Source organism: Prionailurus viverrinus, chromosome A1 (assembly GCF_022837055.1).
Source record: "Prionailurus viverrinus isolate Anna chromosome A1, UM_Priviv_1.0, whole genome shotgun sequence".
NCBI lineage: Eukaryota > Metazoa > Chordata > Mammalia > Carnivora > Felidae > Prionailurus > Prionailurus viverrinus.
The window spans coordinates 136,514,846-136,533,888 of NC_062561.1; the positions used below are offsets into that span (position 1 = coordinate 136,514,846).

Below are 19,043 nucleotides of genomic sequence, written 5' to 3' on the forward strand. Positions count from 1 at the left end.
TTAAGTTTATTTTTATTTGAGAGAAAAGAGGAAGATAGTGTGAGTAGGGAAGGGGCAGAGAGAGGGAGAGAGAAATAATCTCAAGCAGGCTCTGCACTATCAGCATAGAGCCTGACGTGGGGCTCAAACCCACCAAACAGTGAGGTCATGACCTGAGCTGAAGCCAAGAGATGGAGCATTCAAACAACTGAGCCACCCAGGTGCCCCGAGTCTTTGCTTTAAAGTCTTTTTTGAAGAAGAAAAAACAAGTCAATTTTGTCTGATATAAGTATTGCTACCTAGGTTCTTTTGGGGTGAGGGGAGGCTTCCATTTTCATGGTGAATGTTTTGCCATCCCTTCACTCTCAGTCTATATACATCTTTAGGTCTGAGGTGAGTCTCTTTTAAGGCAGGACATAGATAGATCTTGTTTTCTTTTTAATCCATTCCGCCATTCTCTGTCTTTTGATTGAAACATTTAAGCCATTTGCATTGAGAGTAGTTGTTGATGAGTGTGTACTTATTGCCATTTAAAAAAATTTTTGTTTATTTTGAGAGAGAGAGAGGGAGGGGGGCAGAGTGCAAGCAGGGGAGGGGCAGAGAGAGAAGGAGACACAGAATCCGAAGAAGGCTCCAGGCTCCAAGCTGTCAGCACAGAGCCCGAGGCGGGGCACGAATCCACGAACCGCAAGATTATGACCTGAGCCGCAGTCGGGTGCTCAACAGACTGAGCCACCCAGGTGCCCCTACTTATTGCCATTTGTAAAATGTGTTTTCTGGTGTGGTTGTAATTTTTCTGCAAAAGACCTTTCTTGCTCTCTTTCTTTGTAATCGGTGAGTGTAGTGTTTGGTTTCTTTCTCTTTATTTTTTGTGTATCTATCATAGATTTTGGGTTTGTGGCTACCATGAGGTTCCTATATAACATCCAAATAAATAGCAGTCCATATTAATTTGATGTTCATTTAAGTTCAAACATATTCTATAAAAAAAACAAAAACCAGGAAACTGTGGAAGAAAAAATATTTTCCCCTTCTCTACCCTTTTTACTGTGTTTTCCACATTTTATATATATCTTGTCATATTTTACATCTTTTCATGTATCGTTTTCTTATATCTTATTTGGCCATTTCTTTTCTACTTAAGGAAGCCCCTGTAACATTTCTTGTAACACTGGTTTAGTGGTGATAACTTCTTTATTTTTTCTTTTTTTGGGAAACCCTATCTCTCCTTCAAATCTTAATGATAACCCTGCAAGTTTAGGTTAGTTTTTTCTTTTCAGTACTTTGAATATGTCATGCCACTTGTTTCTGGCCTGCAAAGTTTTTGCTGAAAAATCAGCTGATGGCTTCATAGGTTTTCCTTTATAGGTACTTTTTGTTTTTCTCTTGCTGCTTTTAATTCTCTCTTTATCTTGTTAAAAAATGTTTATTTATTTTGAGAGAGAGAGAGAAAGAAAGAAAGCATGAACGGGGAGGGGCAGAGTGAGAGGGAGAAAGAGAATCTCAAGCAGGCTCTGCGCTGTTAGCACGGAGCCTGACATGGGGCTCAAACTCATGAGCTGTGAGATCATGATTTGAGCTGAAATCAAGAGTTGGACACTTAACTGACTGAGCCACCCAGGCATCCTCTCTTTATCTTTAACCTTTGATATTTTAATTAGTATGTGTCATGGTCTGGACCTCCCTGGGTTCATCTGGTTTGGAATTCTCTGTGCATCTAAACTTCTTCTCTCTTTTAGCTATTCTGTTTGCATGCTTTCCATCACTATGTCTTCCAGATCACTGATACATTCTTCTGCATCCTTTAATCTGTTGATGGCCTCTAATGTGCTTTTTATTTAAGTTATTACAGTTTTCAACTCTGATTGGTTCCTTTTAGTATTTTCTGTGCCTTTATTGAAAATCTCACTGGGTTCTTCCACTGTTTTCTCCAGCCTGGTGAGTATCTTTATGATCATTACTTTAAATTATTTTTCATGGCACAAAAACAGACACATAGACCAATGGAATAGAATAGAAACCCCAGAACTAGACCCACAAACGTATGGCCAACTCATCTTTGACAAAGCAGGAAAGAACATCCAATGGAAAAAAGACAGCCTCTTTCACAAATGGTGCTGGGAGAACTGGACAGCAACATGCAGAAGGTTGAAACTAGACCACTTTCTCACACCATTCACAAAAATAAACTCAAAATGGATAAAGGACCTGAATGTGAGACAGGAAACCATCAAAACCCTAGAGGAGAAAGCAGGAAAAGACCTCTCTGACCTCAGCCGTAGCAATCTCTTACTCGACACATCCCCAAAGGCAAGGGAATTAAAAGCAAAAGTGAATTACTGGGACCTTATGAAGATAAAAAGCTTCTGCACAGCAAAGGAAACAACCAACAAAACTAAAAGGCAACCAACGGAATGGGAAAAGATATTCGCAAATGACATATCGGACAAAGGGCTAGTATCCAAAATCTATAAAGAGCTCACCAAACTCCACACCCGAAAAACAAATAACCCAGTGAAGAAATGGGCAGAAAACATGAACAGACACTTTTCTAAAGAAGACATCCGGATGGCCAACAGGCACATGAAAAGATGTTCAGCGTCGCTCCTTATCAGGGAAATACAAATCAAAACCACACTCAGGTATCACCTCACGCCAGTCAGAGTGACCAAAATGAACAAATCAGGAGACTATAGATGTTGGAGAGGATGTGGAGAAACGGGAACCCTCTTGCACTGTTGGTGGGAATGCAAATTGGTGCAGCCGCTCTGGAAAGCAGTGTGGAGGTTCCTCAGAAAATTAAAAATAGACCTACCCTATGACCCAGCAATAGCACTGCTAGGAATTTATCCAAGGGATACAGGAGTACTGATGCATAGGGCCACTTGTACCCCAATGTTCATAGTAGCACTCTCAACAATAGCCAAATTATGGAAAGAGCCTAAATGTCCATCAACTGATGAATGGATAAAGAAATTGTGGTTTATATACACAATGGAGTACTACGTGGCAATGAGAAAAAATGAAATATGGCCTTTTGTAGCAACGTGGATGGAACTGGAGAGTGTGATGCTAAGTGAAATAAGCCATACAGAGAAAGACAGATACCATATGGTTTCACTCTTATGTGGATCCTGAGAAACTCAACAGAAACCCATGGAGGAGGGGAAGGAAAAAAAAAAAAAAAAAAAAAGAGGTTAGAGTGGGAGACAGCCAAAGCATAAGAGACTGTTAAAAACTGAGAACTGAGGGTTGATGGGGGGGTGGGAGGGAGGGGAGGGTGGGTGATGGGTATTGAGGAGGGCACCTTTTGGGATGAGCACTGGGTGTTGTATGGAAACCAATTTGTCAATAAATTTCATATAAAAAAATAAATAAATTCTTTTTCAGGCATATTGTTTATTTGTTTCATTGAGTTATTTTTCCTTTTGGAGCATATTCCTCTGTTTCCCCATTTTGCTTGATTTTTTGTGTTTCTATGGATTAGGCAAATAAGCTACTTCTCCTAAACTTGAAGGGGTGCACTTGTGTATGGTGTCCCCAGTGCAGACTGTGTGGTTGGTGACTTTTGCCGGCTGGAGCTGGAGCTATGTATGCTAGTTTCTCTTCCAAATCGTAGCACGTGTCCATCTCTCTTCCTGCTGTTTTTTTGTTCTCTTTATTGTTGGTTTATTCAGTAGCTGTTCACTCACCCCTTAGTTCTTCAAGAGGAATAGGGCATTTAATGGATGTAACTTGATGGGGTACCTGGGTGGCTCAGTCAGTTAAGTGTCCAACTTCAGCTCAGGTCATGATCTCACAGTTCATGAGTTTGAGCCCTGTGTCGGGCTCTGTGCTGACAGCTCAGAGCCTGGAGCCTGCTTCACATTCCATGTCTCCCTTTCTCTGCCCCTCCCCCATTTATGCTCTGTCTGTCTCTCTCTCAAAAATAAATATTAAAAATTTTTTTTAAAAATAGATGTAATTTGGTGTGTTCTGTGGAGGAGTTGAGTTCAGTTTTTCTATGTTGTCATCTTGAACCGGAACTCTTTGTGCCCACTTTATTATATTTTTCTTTTTCTTTTTTTTTTTAATTTTTAACAAACTTTTTAAATATTTATTTTTGAAAGAGAGAAAGAGAGACAGAGTGTGAGCAGGGGATGGGCAGAGAGAGAAGGAGACACAGAATCTGAAACATGCTCCAGGCTTTGAGCTGTCAGCACAGAGCCCAATGCAGGGCTTGAACCCATGAGCTATGAGATCATCACCTGAGCCCAAGTTGAGGTTTAACTGACTGAGCCACCCAGGTGCCCCTATTTTTTACTTAAGTAAGCTTCGTGCCCAGCATGGAACCCAACATGGGGTTTGAACTCATGACCCCGAGATCAAGAGTTGGACACTTAACTGACTGAGCCATCCAGGTACCCCTCTTTAGGCCCACTTTAAATAAATCAGGCAAAACTAGAAGACTTATTGCTGAGTTTATTTACATTCATTAAATGCATAAACTTCTGGAAAAAAATGAGTTGGTTTATCCTATATTAATGAATAAAACCTCAGTAAATATATGACCATCTGGGGCACCTGGCTAGCTCAGTCAATAGAGCATGTGATTCTTGATCTAGTGGTCATGAGTTCAAACTCCATATTGGGAGTAGAGTTTACTTAATTAAAAAAAAAAATACACACACACATATATTACTTTCTCTTCTCTTTATCTGTTTTTAGGCTGAGAGCACAAACTAAACAGCAACTCTTGGAATATAAGTCAATGCTTGATGCGAGTAAGTATTTTCATTTTCAAATAAGATTTTGTGAGCTTGATGATGAATAGTATCCTAGAGAAAAGAATATCAACTTTACAAAAACTCATTTATTATAGGAACAGGAGTGGCAGCATAATATAGTGGTATACTATGTAAGAAGGCAAAAAACAAGCTTGCCCCAGCCCTCAGGAACTTGTTACGGGTTCAGGAAATCGATTTTAAAAAGTAAATAACAATGCCGGACAATTAAATTCTGTTGATCAGAGAATTGGGAAATTCCTGTGGGAAGGAGTCCTAGAACTTGCTACCATCAACAACTTGGAGATTAAATTAGCAGATGAGATGATTGTTAAGCAAGTGATCTAAGATCTATACTTTGAGAAACACTGGAATATAGAGATGAGAGGCAGAAGGGAGATCAGCTTAAAGACATGAATGACAAATTTTCAATTCTAAACATTGAACAGATTTAAAGTTATCTTTTATTTATTTTTGGGACAGAGAGAGACAGAGCATGAACGGGGGAGGGGCAGAGAGAGAGGGAGACACAGAATCGGAAACAGGCTCCAGGCTCTGTGCCATCAGCCCAGAGCCTGACGCGGGGCTCGAACTCATGGACCGCGAGATCGTGACCTGGCTGAAGTCGGACGCTTAACCGACTGCGCCACCTAGGCGCCCCTAAACTTGAAAAATTTTAAGAAAAAAAAAAAAGAATTGTGGAAAACCTGAGGGGCCACATAGATATCTTACTTCACCTGAATACATGATTGAACTTAGGAACTTTTCAGACTCTGCTCAATTTGTTTTATAGGTCCATAGATCTGAAGGTAGTTCTCGTGTATTGTCTGATATTCCAGGCTTTCTAAAAATATATTTTTTGTTTATTTATTTTGAGAGAGAGAGAGAGTGCGAGCAGGGGAGGGGCAGAGAGGGAGAGTGAATCCCAACCAGGCTCTGCATTGTCAGCGCAGAGCCTGGACATGAGGCTCGATCTTATGAACCACGAGGTCATGACCTGAGCCAGAGTCAGACACTTAACTGACTGAGCCACTCTGGCACCCCCTTTAATTGTATTATTAGTGTTATTGGATTTGCATTCTTTGTTTATAAATGCAGGTTTTCTTTTCATGTATCTACCTATACATATAGATTTATATCTAGGAATCTCTGTATCTATGTATATAACTAGCAAGTATTTTCTCCCAGTTTGTTGCTTGCCTTGTTTTTTAACTATCTTTTGAGGAACCAAAGGCATTAATTTGATGCAGTGCTTTTTATCAAGTTATTTGGTCTTTTGTGGTATATGATTTTAAGTCCTAAGAATCTGTGACCACTCCAAGGTCATAAAGATTTTCTCCTTTGTTTTGTTCTATGAGGCTTTGGGTTTTAGATTTAACATTCAGTTCTGTGGTCCTTTTTGAATTAATTTTTTTTGTTTAGTGTGAGCTAAGAATCAAGATTCATTTTTCTTCCCCCTACAGAAATCTAGTTTTTCTAGCCCCGTTTGCTCAAAGACTTTCCTTTCTCCATTATTTATGTGTAGGTTTATTTTGGGGTTCTTTTCTCTGTTCCCTTGAGGTATTTGTCTATGCTTACAATAATGCCACAGTATCTTCATTACTGTGGCTTTATAGTAAATCTTGATATCACTACTGTAAGACTTCTAGTGTTGTTCTTCTTTATCAATATTGGTTTGACTATTCTAGGTCCTTTGTGTTTCTCTATGCATTTAAAAAAAAAGTTTTTATTTATTTTTGAGAGGGAGACAGAGTGCAAGCAGGGGAGGAGCAGAGAGAGAGGTAGACACAGAATCCGAAGCAGGCTCCAGTCTCCAAGCTGTCAGCACAGAGCCCGACGTGGGGCTTGAACTCACAAACCATGAGATCATGACCTGAGCTGAAGTTGGAGGCTCAACTGACAGAACCACCCAGGCACCCCTCTGTATGCATTTTAAAATCAGCTTGTCATTTTCTTTCTTTGTTTTTTTTGAGGTTTATTTGTTTTGCGAGAAAAAGATTGTGAGCTGGGGAGGGGGAGAGACAGGGATAGAGAGAGAATCCCAAGCAGACTCCATACTGTTAGTGCAGAGCCTGATGCATCCTGAACCAAGCCAAAACCAAGAGTCAGATGCTTAACCAACTGAACCACCCAGGCATCCCCAGCTTAACAATTTCTACAGAAAAAAAAAAGTATTAGAATTTTGTTTGGGATTTGATTGGGCTCTATAGATCATACTGGGGAAATTGTATTAGCTGTATTGATTCTTCTAATACCTATACATAATGTATCTTTTCATTATTTTAAAGTGTTCATTGTAGAGCTCATGTACATATTTTGTTAAATTTATCCTTAAATATTTCATGTTTTTGAAAAAAATTTTGCAACGTAATTTTATCTTTTAATTTCTAGTTGTTTGTTGCTAACAGACATAGAGATGATTTTTTTGATATTGCATTGCTCATGTTAATATTTTACTCCTTTTTTTTCTCCATTATTCTAAAACCGGCCTCTTCCATATGGTAACCGCTAGTCCATGTGACTATTGAGCACTTGAAATGTGATTAGTCCTTGGGAGGAACTATAAATGTAAAATACAGAAAAAAAATTGTAAAATATTTCATTATTAATTTTAAATTAATTACATGTTAAAATGCTAATATTTTAGACCTATTGGGTTTAAATAAGTTATACTGAAATATTTTTACTTGATTTGTAACATGGAAATGAGAAATTTAAAATTAAATTTAGGGAAATTGGGAGGGTGGTAAAAGAATAAGTTTTTGGGGGGCACCTGGGTGGCTCAGTCAGTTAAGCATCTGACTCTTGATCTCAAATTAGGTCCTGATCTCAGGGTCATGAGTTCAAGCTTCATGTTCATGAGTTCAAGTCCATGCCCAGCATGGAGCCTACTTTTTTTTTTTTTTTTAATTTTTATTTATTTTTTAAATTTACATCCAAGTTAGCATATAGTGCAACAATGATTTCAGGAGTAGATTCTTTAATGTTCCTTACCTATTTAGGCCATCCCCCCCCTTCCCACAACCCCTTCAGTAACCCTCTGTTCTCCATATTTAAGAGTCTCTTATGTTTGTGTCCCCCTCCCTGTTTTTTATTATTGTTTATTCCCTTCCCTTATGGTCATCTGTTTTGTATCTTAAAATCCTCATATGAGTGAAGTCATACGATATTTTTCTTTCTTTCTTTGACTAATTTCTTCGGTATAATACCCTCTAGTTCCATCCACCTACTTGAGAATGTCAAGATTTCATTCTTTTTGATTGCCAAGTAATACTCCATTGTATGTATGTGTATATATACATGTATATATGTATGCCACATCTTCTTTATCCATTCATCCATCGATGGACATTGGGCTCTTTCCATACTTTGGCTATTGTTGATTGCTCTGCTATAAAAATTAGGGTGCATGTGCCCCTTCGAAACAGCATACCTGTATCCCTTGGATAAATACCTGTGAGTTGTATGGTAGTTCTATTTTAGCATGGAGCCTACTTTAAAAAAAAAATTAAATGTTTGGTTCGAGCCTCTGGCTTCCATTATATTTCTGTTGGACAGCACTTTTTTTGAAGAAGAAGAAGGGAGAGGGGCAGAGGGAGAGAGAGAGAGAGAGAATCTTTTTGTTTGTTCATTTGTTTAGAGAGAATGCAAGCAGAGGAGTGGGGCAGAGAGAGAGAAAATCCCAAGCAGGCTCCATGCTCAAGGTGGATGGAGCTCAATGCAGGGTTTGATCCCAGACCCTGGGATCATGAATTGAGCCTAAATCAAGAGTCAGATGCTTAACCAACTGAACCACCAGATGTCCCTGGACAGCACTCTTCTAAACTGTTACTAACTTCAAAAAATTATTTATTTGTAGGTGAAGAAAAAACTCCAGAACAAATCATGCAAGATAAGCAAATTGAAGCGTATGTCATATTTTTAAATTGTGTGTGTGTGTGTGTGTGTGTGTGTGTGTGTGTGTGTTTAATTTTTATTTATTTATTTTGAGAGAGAGGGAGAGTGCAAGCAGGGGAGGGGCAGAGAGAGTGAAAGGGAGAGAGAGAGAATTCCACTCAGGCTCCATGCTGTCAGCATGGAGCCTGATGTGGGACTGGATCCTGCAACCTGTGAGATCAGGACCTGAGCTGAAACCAAGAGTTGGAGGCTTAACCGACGGAGCTACCCAGGTGCCCCTCAATTTTGTGTTTTTTACTAAGATTTGATACTATTACCCATCTTACACCATTGTCTTCTTTTTCCTTTTCTTTATTTTTCCAAGTAATTTTTCATGCATGTACTGAGAAGTTGTTGATATACGGTATGTTCTTACGTTACATTAGTGATCCCATTAGCACTTTTGGCATTCCCCCTTACAACATAATTAGTAAAGTATCTCAGAGGTATCTGTTTACCAAATCTATAAATGCATCAATGTGGGGGTCTGTAGAATATTTTTATCAAGAGAGAGTCATTTTACTTTTTAAAAGGTTTGCTTTATATATTTATTCTAATGGGGAATTTTTTTTTTTTATATTGCTGAAATTCTTTTGTTCATGCTTCTTTGATAGTAAAATTGAAGACCTGGAAAATGAAATTGAAGAGGTGAAAACTGCTTTTGAAATAAAAAGGCTTGCATTACACAGGTAATTATTAAATTTTTGGTATAAACATCATGAACTGAATGCAAAATCGGTATGATTTGAGGTAGAGTTAATATTTTAACTAGTCTAAATGATTAATCAAGTGAAATGATCATCAGATAATGGTCACACAAATTTTGAGCCCTGAGAGAAAAGTTAACATCATTCATTAATACCTTCATTAGAAGTAGTTATATAAGATTCAGTTAATAAGGAAATATCAGACAAGGAAGTAGAAGGGTGAGTTTAAATCCCATTCAATGTTTCAAAGGATTATTAGATTCCATTACTGCGGTTAACTATTAATGTTTATTTTTTTGAGAGAAAGAACATGAGTGGGGTAGGGCAGAGAATAGACTGAGAATCCCTAAGCAGCGCCTCTGACAGCACAGAGCCTGAAGTGGGGCTCAAACTCACAAACTGTGAGATCATGACCTGAGCCAAAAATCAAGAGTTGTATGCTTACCTGAGCCACCCAGGCGCTCCTAAGTATATTTTTCATATAGGTTTGCCTATATGAAAATTCATTCATTCATTCATTCATTCATGTTTTAAAATTCATTCAACAAATATTTGAGTGCTTTCTGTGTCTTAAGCTTTATAGTAGGTGTTGGTATACAGCTATGAATAAGGTAAATAAGCTATCTTATAGATTTGTGATCTGAATTAATAATTCCACTTAAATGAATGACTTTAAATTGTTTCCTTAGATTTGTGGCCTTCCCAGATGAATTTCTTATACATTTAATTGAAAAGTAGTTAAAGTCCTCTTAATCATTTCCAGAAGTGAACATTTTTCCCTCTTCTCAAACTGGCTCATTGTATAGATTATATATATATATATATATTTTTTTTTTTTTTTAATTAATTAGTTAATTTTAAGTAAGCTCTATGCCCTACATGGGACTTGCATTCATGACCCCAATTCAAGAGTGCATACTCTGCCCACTGAGCCAGCCATGTGCCCTAGATCATATTTTTCAAGATGACTTCAGAACTATTAAGAGATCTTATTTTAATGAGTCAAATTTTTTTGTGTGACATACGTGAGGAAATGACCTAAATATTGCTAAGTTGATTGCATTTTCATTATTATTTATTTATTAAATAAATAATTTTGAATTATTGAATTTAAAAATAATTTATGGAGTTTGTTTGTATATAGGTGTATTTTAAAGTTTACGTTCAAGTATGGCTTTATATTCCCTTTCTCCATTTCAGGCCTGTGCTAATCTCTGTGTTAATGCTTAATGCTTCCTGCTGGCCCTTTGCCAAGGTGAATGGCTGGGAGAGCAAACCTCAGGCTGATTTCAAGTGTCATCAGCCCCTCAGCATAGTAGTGCACAGCCCTAGCCATCTTGTCATTTTCATTTCTGTAACTTATTTGTCAAAGTATTTCCCTTACAGTAGTGTATTAAAAACTACTTTGGTTTAGGTTACATTTAAGGAAATCAATCTTTAACTTGTAATATTTAATTTTTTTCTTTTCAATGTACCACAAATGTTATCCATGTTTTATAATGCAAGCTTTTTTCCCTTGCATTATAGGATGCAACTTTCGGCTGCACTTAAAAAAAACCTGGAGAAAATTAACCCCCAGACTAGGTACGTTTGTTTTTTCTTCTGGATTTGTTAAGGATGAGAATAAGAAGGGATATTGGCATAATGACTTTATTTTTGTGGAAAAAAATTTTTTTTAATGATTTTATTTATTTTTGAAGGAGAGAAAGAGAGCGACAGCATGAGCAGGAGGGGCATGGTGCAGAGAGAGAGGGAGGCAGAGGATCCAACTCGGGCTCTGTGCTGACAGCAGACAGCCCAATATGGGGCTCGAACTCACAAACGATGACCTGAGCTGAAGTTGGTTGCTTAACTGACTGAGCCACCTAGGCACCCCAGTTTTGTGGACATTTTTTTAATTTACCATCAATGCCAACCACCTGTATCTGAGGAATAAGAAAAGTGATGGAAGTTTTGTGCACCCTCTTCAGCATTATACTTTTTATAGTCCTGCCAATATTTTGTTTGTATTGCAGCCCTAAGAAGCAATGGAGATTTTTAGCCAGAAAATCTGAAAATTTGAAGGAAGGTTTTGAAAGTTTATTTTTGTTCAGTGTTTACTGTAAAACAGGAACAGGGTTAATGTCATTTAATCCAGTAACCCGATGAGATAGGAATTATATGCCTCATTTTTCATTGGCAGAAATGAGTTTGTATGTGTTAAACTATTTGCGAAGGAATATAAAATAAAAACTTTGGCGGTCAAGGTTCTCTATGATCTTGTCCTATGTGTCTGGTCTTAGAGGCCTTACCTGTTCTAAAAATCTTGTGATAAAAGATCCCCTACCATTAGCACCATAAAAGTGCTGGATGCATTTGAGCACTTCCCCTTTTTGGGTGTCTTAGTTCAGACTGGTAATGCATTCTCCCATATTCCCTTTAACTCCAGGATTCCATAAATCCTAAAATCTGAATTTAGGCCCTCCTTGAAAGGAGAGCTTTAAACATTCTTGAGTTAAAGAGGTACAGGACATATTGACACCCAAAGAGGACAGAAAGACCAAGTAGGCTGATAGTGCCTTTAGCATGTTTTGAAGTTTACAAACCAGTATAGCTATAATTAGTAGAAAATGAGTTTAGCTTTCCCAGGTCTCTGCAAAGATTCCCATTTTCAGCCTCCTTAACAAACTCCTTCTGCAGTGTTCTCAAATGCCTGGCTGTTTATCAGAACAATTAGTATTATCACAGAGATCACATTCCTGGTCCCATTCCAAACCTTTTGACTCAGTCTCTGAAGATAAATGAGGGTGGTGGGGGTGATCTGGTGATCCACAAAGGACTGTGGCACTTTGAAGTATAAGAACCATTGTTCTTACCCAGTCTTACATTACACCCTTTGGCTCCAGCCATACCAAACTAGTTGATCTAGGTAATTATTTCATGTCCTTTAAGATTCCAGGGTTTCCCTTGTACTCTGTGCTTAACTCTCAGCAGTTCATATTTATTGCTGGTTGTAGTGGCACTGTGCTATAGTTGTGGATTTATTTATCTCTTTCAACAGATTTTTTTCCTCTCTGTGTTTTATTCTACTTTACATTCCTGGTGCCTAACACAGGTTTTTGTTGAAGACATGAGGGTAAAAACACAGCTTATTCAGTGAAATTATTCTTGTTGATGCTATAATGATAGATACATGTCTTTGTACATTTGTCAAATCCATAGAATGTATAGTACCAAGAGTGAACCATAATGTAAACTGTGCTTTGGATGATAATGATGTGTTAAATGTAGATTCATTTGTGATGAATAGATCTTTCTTTATCCTGGGGGATGTTGATCGTCAAGGAGGCTGTGCTTGTGTCATTGCAGGGGCAAATGGGTCCCTTCCTTCAGTTTTGCTATCAGCCTAAAACTGCTCTAAAAAATAAAATGTATTTATTTTAAAGCAGCTTATTAGCAAGTTATTAGGGCTTTTTCTCCAAAATAGATTTTTAGAAACATTCATACATGCTTAAATTTAATATTTTTTTGTCTGTGATTACAGATTTTTCTAGGGAAATGCATCTCTAATTTTATTGTTTTTATTATTTTTTTTGCATCTGTAATTTTTTTTAGTTTACTTATTTTGAGAGAGAGTGAGCAGTGGGGGGTTGCTGCGGGGGGGGGGGGGGAGGAGGGCGGAGACCGCTAGGGAGGCCCTGGGAGGAGGAGGGACAGAGGGGTAGAGAGAGAGAGGGAGGAAGGGAGGGAGGGAGGGAGAAAATTCCAAGCAGGCTCCAAACCCAGCATGGAACCCGACATGGGGCTCAAACCCATGAACTACGGGATCATGACCTGAGCCAAAATCAAGAGTTGGACACCTGACCCAACTGAGCCACCCAGGCGCCCCTGCATCTTTAATTTTAAATACAAATTTAGTTTACATCAAACTTCTCCAGTTTATTTTGTTAAATGATGACTTTCTATTAAAGTATACAGTAAATTCCATGAAAGGAAATAGACAGTAATCGATGTGTGTTCATTAATGAGATTTTTTTATTTTTAATTAAGGTTAACAAGTCATATTTTTTATTCCTTTTCAGTGTGCTCATCGATAACATGAAACACATATTAAAGCTAAACAAATTAATCATGAAGTCACAGCAGGTAACTGCACTTTGGGCTCTTTACACATTCTCATGATTTCAGTAACTTGATGCTGGCAACTGTATTGTGTATCATTATATAGGATTTCCCAGAGGTTACTGGTATGATTGGAATTCACAGTCCTGAAGTTTCCTCTTTTTCATAACTCAGTTATTTCTGACATTGTGGCTAATTATCTACTTGTAATTTAAGCTGCTGTCCTTTGTCTCTTTTTTGTATGGAAATAAAGGGATCAGAGAGCTAGATAGAGGTTTGGAAAAGGAGAACTAATAGATAAAATTCAATGATGTAAGTGTTACAGGTTTGTTCTTAGGTAATGTGCCTTAATCTTTATTTCTAATAACAGGAATCTTGGGATTTGGAGGAAAAACTGCTTGATGTTAGAAAGAAGAGATTACGTATGTAGAACAGTTTGTTTTGCCTTTCGTTTTGTTTTCTTGTAGAAAACATTTTCACTTACTATGGAGATTGATAAGGCCAGTTATCTCAGCCATTGAGAAATTTCTTAGCTTTCAAATTTTCTCATAATTTTACACATGGCATTTTTAAAAAAATTTTTTAGTTTACTTTTGAGAAAGAGAGAGCGCGTGCAAGTCCGGGAGAGAGGGGCAGAAAAGAGATGGAGTCAGAGAATCCAAAGCAGGCTCCAGGCTCTGATCTGTCCATGCGGAACTCGACATGGGGCTCGAACTTAGGAACCTCGAGACCATGACCTGCCCTGAAGTTGGATGCTCAACCAATTGAGCCACTCGGGTGCCCCTACACATGGCATTTTTAAAAGTAGTAGTCAGGGGCATCTGGGTGGCTCAGCTGGTTAAGCATCTGACTCTTGGTCATGATCTCAGGTCATGATCTCACGGTTTCATGAGTTCAAGCCCTGTCTCGGGCTCTGTACTGACAGTACAGAGCCTGCTTGGGATTCTCTCTCTCTCTCTCTCTCTCTCTCTCTCTCTCTACCTACTTCACACCGTATCTCTCAAAATAAATAAATTGAAATAAACTTAAAAAATAAATAAATAAAAGTAGTATTAAAGTGTATTTAGCTTGATTTTTTTTGTTTGTTTTAGACCATTAAATCACAAAATTAATACATTCTCAGTGAAAAAAAAATGATACGGAAAAGTATAGTGTGAAATTCATAACCTCCTTCCTATGTGACCACAGTTAAGCATATATCATTCCAGCATTTTTCCCTGCTCATATAAACATATTAATATGTACATAATTTTTTAATATACATATACATTATTTTAAATGATCGGTTGATACATATGATTCTACAGCTTTTTAACTTAATGAACATGAATGAGATGGCTTTTTGTATTAAAGTTATTGAAATGTTTATTTCAAAAGTAATACACATTTTCAGAATTTAGAAACAGAAAAGTATACTTAGGAAAAGTAAACTATCAAGAGATAATCATCTTCAGTGCTTATTTCTTATCAAAGTTGGCCTCATTTTATTCTATGTTGTAAACTGCCTTTTTTACTTAATAGTATAGGCATAATTTATTTTTAAATATCACACAAATTTGCCTGTTTGTAAGTAATCTCAGGGTTAGAAGTAGTCTTGGTCATCTGATCTAATCATCTTTTGGATGTTTAATGTTTTTTCCATTGATCCCAACCTACTTTTGATCCATTAATGTCAAGGAACCAAGCTCCTGGGACACACCCATTTATGTTTTCAAATCGTTTAATTCTTAGAACATTTCAGGAACTACACTAAAAGGTTGCTGATATTTTTATCTCTGGAGAAGAGAATCTTTTCGGTGAAAATTTATCTTGTTGATATGTCATTTATGTAAATAAAGGAGGAAAAAATATTTCCTTATGTATATCTCTGTCTATTCTTTTGGCAGCCCGGTATAAGTCCACTTAACATGATGCCCCTTCAAATATATGTAGACAGCCATCGTTGTCATACATACATACTGTAAACATTTCATGGAGGACATTGCTAAGTGTAAAATTAAAATATTGGTATTTTGTACCACAAAAGTCATTTTCAGATCAAAATGGAACTTTGCACCCTAAAATGATGCTTATTACATATTTTCTTTTGACTGAAATAGACAGGAACTGTTCTGCTTCACAGTTTTTCAGTATTCTTGTTTGTAGTTGTTATATGTAGTGTTTTTTTGTTTTTATTTTTAACCTAATAGAATTAAAACAAGCTTCAGAAAGTAAGCTTTTAGAAATACAGACTGAAAAGAGCAAACAGAAAGATGATTTGGCCATTATGGAAAATTCAGACAAGATAAAGACCGTACAACAAAACCTACAGACGGAGATACAAGTTACTACAGTGATTCAACATGTGTTCCAGGTAACATTTATATAAATTAGGAAAGGAGGTAAAGAACTTTTTAAAAATGATTGTTTCTCTTATTTTCAGATTTGCTTTCAGTTAGTCTTTGACCCTGAAAAAATCATGAATGTAATACTGTATACTAGTCTGCTTACATATATTTGGAATTTATGTGTATTTAATATTTAAGGCTTTGATTTTTTTATTATGTTTAATCTTAGGCACTTATAAGTGGAATGATTTTAGCAGCTCCGTGAAGGCAGAATGGTATAATGGTGGAGACCATTAGACTTGAACTAGGGAGAATGGGGAAAACATGGATGGGGGTGATGGGAATCTAGAATTACGATACTGACTGCAGTTTAATAGTTCTGGACCTTGAACAAATAATTTAAGGTTTTTTAAACATCAGTTTCCCTGTTTAGAAAGAGAGGTTGTGAAAACTGAAGAAGATAATTCATGTTAATCTGTTTAGTATAATGTCTGGCCAAATTAAATTCTCAGTAAGTGTTGGTAGTTATTATCATGTCACCTATTAAAAACTTTTTTCACCTCTTAAATTTTATGTGTTCCTTTATTAACTGCCTATTATGTGTCAAAGCAAATGCTTATTATGTGTAAAGCATATCCTTGTAGAATATGAGTTCTTGTATCTGAGCATAAGAAATTTGTCCTCAGGTCTTAAACCTACGTTTTAGTAACAGTGGGTTACTTGATTAGGAGTTAAGGAAGTCCCCTAGGCTATCCTCAAGTGGAGGATTGCATTATAAGGACAGGATTATTTTAATTTTTTTGGGTACATGTTCCCTTCTACTACATTGAGTCTTCTGTTATTTTGCTTTTCTAAAGTTTTATTCATATACTCTTAATTAAGTCTTATTTAATGAAATCATTGCTTTGTTAAGCAGAACATAGTTGTGGCTACCTTAGGAGCTCCTGCCCCTAATGGGTTTACTTCTATTTGAATGCTTACTTCCACTTGCCTTTGTAATTTAATTGGATTTATAAACACTAGCCCAAGAGCAAGAAAATACTATAGATAGACCAAATTTTATAATTTTGTACAAAACAATATAACATTTATATTCTAAAATCTGTTTTAACAGGATTTCAATTAGTAACTTGCTATCATTGAGCCATAGTTTTAAAATAATAAATAGGGCATAACAGTTTATGCTTAAGCTATTTTTCACCGTAGAAGTGCAAAATGACTCTGAATCGGAGCTGCAGTCTTTTTCCTTTAATCTAGAATACCATTGTAAAACTCCTTAGCAGGTAAAAACTATCCACAAAACTGATGAAGCAGAAAAAATTGTTATAAACATTGTAAATATTCCTTAGCATTATGGGGATCAAGGCCGAAGTCTTACTTAAAGTGGAAATTAATATACAAGAATGTATTTTTTTCATAGAGTAAATGCTGACACCTAGTTTGGTAGATATTTCAAAACATCGTTGAAAGCAGATTTTTAAAAAGCTTGTTAGGGGCGCCTGGGTGGCGCAGTCGGTTAAGCGTCCGACTTCAGCCAGGTCACGATCTCGCGGTCCTTGAGTTCGAGCCCCGCGTCGGGCTCTGGGCTGATAATGGCTCGGAGCCTGGAGCCTGTTTCCGATTCTGTGTCTCCCTCTCTCTCTGCCCCTCCCCCGTTCATGCTCTGTCTCTCTCTGTCCCAAAAATAAATAAACGTTGAAAAAAAAAAAAAATTTTAAAAAGCTTGTTAAATTTTCAAAAGTACTTAAAATTTAATGTAAAAATTTTCTTCTATTTTTTTTTTTAATTACAGAACCTCATTTTAGGAAGTAAAGCCAACTGGGCAGAGGATTCTGCCTTTAAGGAAATTGTTCTACAGCTTGAGAAGAATCTCACCATGATCAAATAAGAATTTCTGTTTTATTATTTTTTGTTTCTATCTTTCATATATCATTTAAATAGCATATTTCAAGTAATTTTTTTTAGTGTGTTTGGAACTATTCTAATACTGCAAATTGTTTGTAACTTAACACTATAATACGGAATCTATTGTTTTAAATATGATAATTAAAGTGACTGGCATACTCCAAAAGAATCTGAAGATTTTAGTCTTGCAAAGTTCCCTCCCAAAAGACATCTCATCTGGCTTTCCACTGAATGTAGACATTTTTTTACAACATTCCTGGCAATCCCAACTGTCATTTGGAATTTCTTTCTTTCTTTCTTTCTTTCTTTCTTTCTTTCTTTCTTTCTTTCATTCTTTCGTTCTTTCGTTCTTTCTGTATGTCTTTCTATCTGCAGTTTCAAGTTTTTATTTAAATTCTAGTTTGTTAACACACAGTGTAATATTAATTTCAGGAGTAAAATTTAGTGATTTGTCATTTACATACAACATCCAATGTTCATCACAAGTGTCCACTTTAATACTTATCACCCATTTAGCCCATCCTCCCGACCACCATCATTTGGAATACTTCTGTGCATCTGTCAGTCAACTAAAATATTAGAAATATTAGAAAATGATATCCACTTCTTGTGTTTTTTTCCAACTCTAAGTTGTATTTTATTCAGATAAATCTCATTTTATATTTATCTCCCCACAGATTCTTTTTTCTCTCTCTCTTTTTTTTAATACACAGATAAAATTGACAACATTGTGTAAGTTGAAGGTGTACAGGGGGCTGATTTGACCACCATGGCATTAGCTAACATCTTCATCGTGTTACATAATTATTTCTTTTTTCTGTGGTGAGAACATTTAAGATCTAGTCTCTTAGCAACTTTGAAGTATGTAATACAATATTGTTAATTGTAACCACTATAACCACCCACTAATGCTGTGCGTCAGATTTCCAAAACCTTACCCATCTTCTAACTGCATGTTTGTGCCCTGTGACCAACATCTCCCCAAGTCCCCGACACCCCATCAACATCTTTAAATAGAGATGCAAATAAAGCACCTCAACCTTGAAAAATAAAACAAAAAAATATCCAGAGTGTAACTGTTGTGGTTGTTGTAGACTAATTGTGACTTTTTATAAAACAAAACAAAACAAAAAAAACCGTTCATTCATTTATTTTGAGAGAGAAGCAAGCAGGGGAGGGGCAGAGAAAGAGAGGGAGAGAGAGAATCCTAAGCAGGCTCCTTGGTATCAGCATGGAGCCTAACATGGGACTTGATTCTACAAATGGTGAGATCATGACGTAAGCCAAAATCAGATGCTCAAACTACTGAGCCACCTGGGAGCCCC

At 36.8% G+C, this 19,043-nt stretch overlaps 1 protein-coding gene across 1 annotated transcript in view; it reads left to right on the forward strand.

The window, feature by feature from the left end:
- CENPH (centromere protein H) overlaps window positions 1-18,794 on the forward strand; it is a 34,302-nt gene extending 15,508 nt beyond the window's left edge. The window contains exons 3-10 of the mRNA XM_047879329.1: window positions 4,687-4,742; window positions 8,602-8,650; window positions 9,293-9,367; window positions 10,913-10,969; window positions 13,447-13,510; window positions 13,857-13,908; window positions 15,676-15,839; window positions 17,606-18,794. Coding sequence (XP_047735285.1) covers window positions 4,687-4,742; window positions 8,602-8,650; window positions 9,293-9,367; window positions 10,913-10,969; window positions 13,447-13,510; window positions 13,857-13,908; window positions 15,676-15,839; window positions 17,606-17,701 — 613 coding nt within the window. The 3' untranslated portion in view covers window positions 17,702-18,794. The remainder of the gene's footprint in view (window positions 1-4,686; window positions 4,743-8,601; window positions 8,651-9,292; window positions 9,368-10,912; window positions 10,970-13,446; window positions 13,511-13,856; window positions 13,909-15,675; window positions 15,840-17,605) is intronic.
- Window positions 18,795-19,043: the final 249 nt, after the last annotated feature.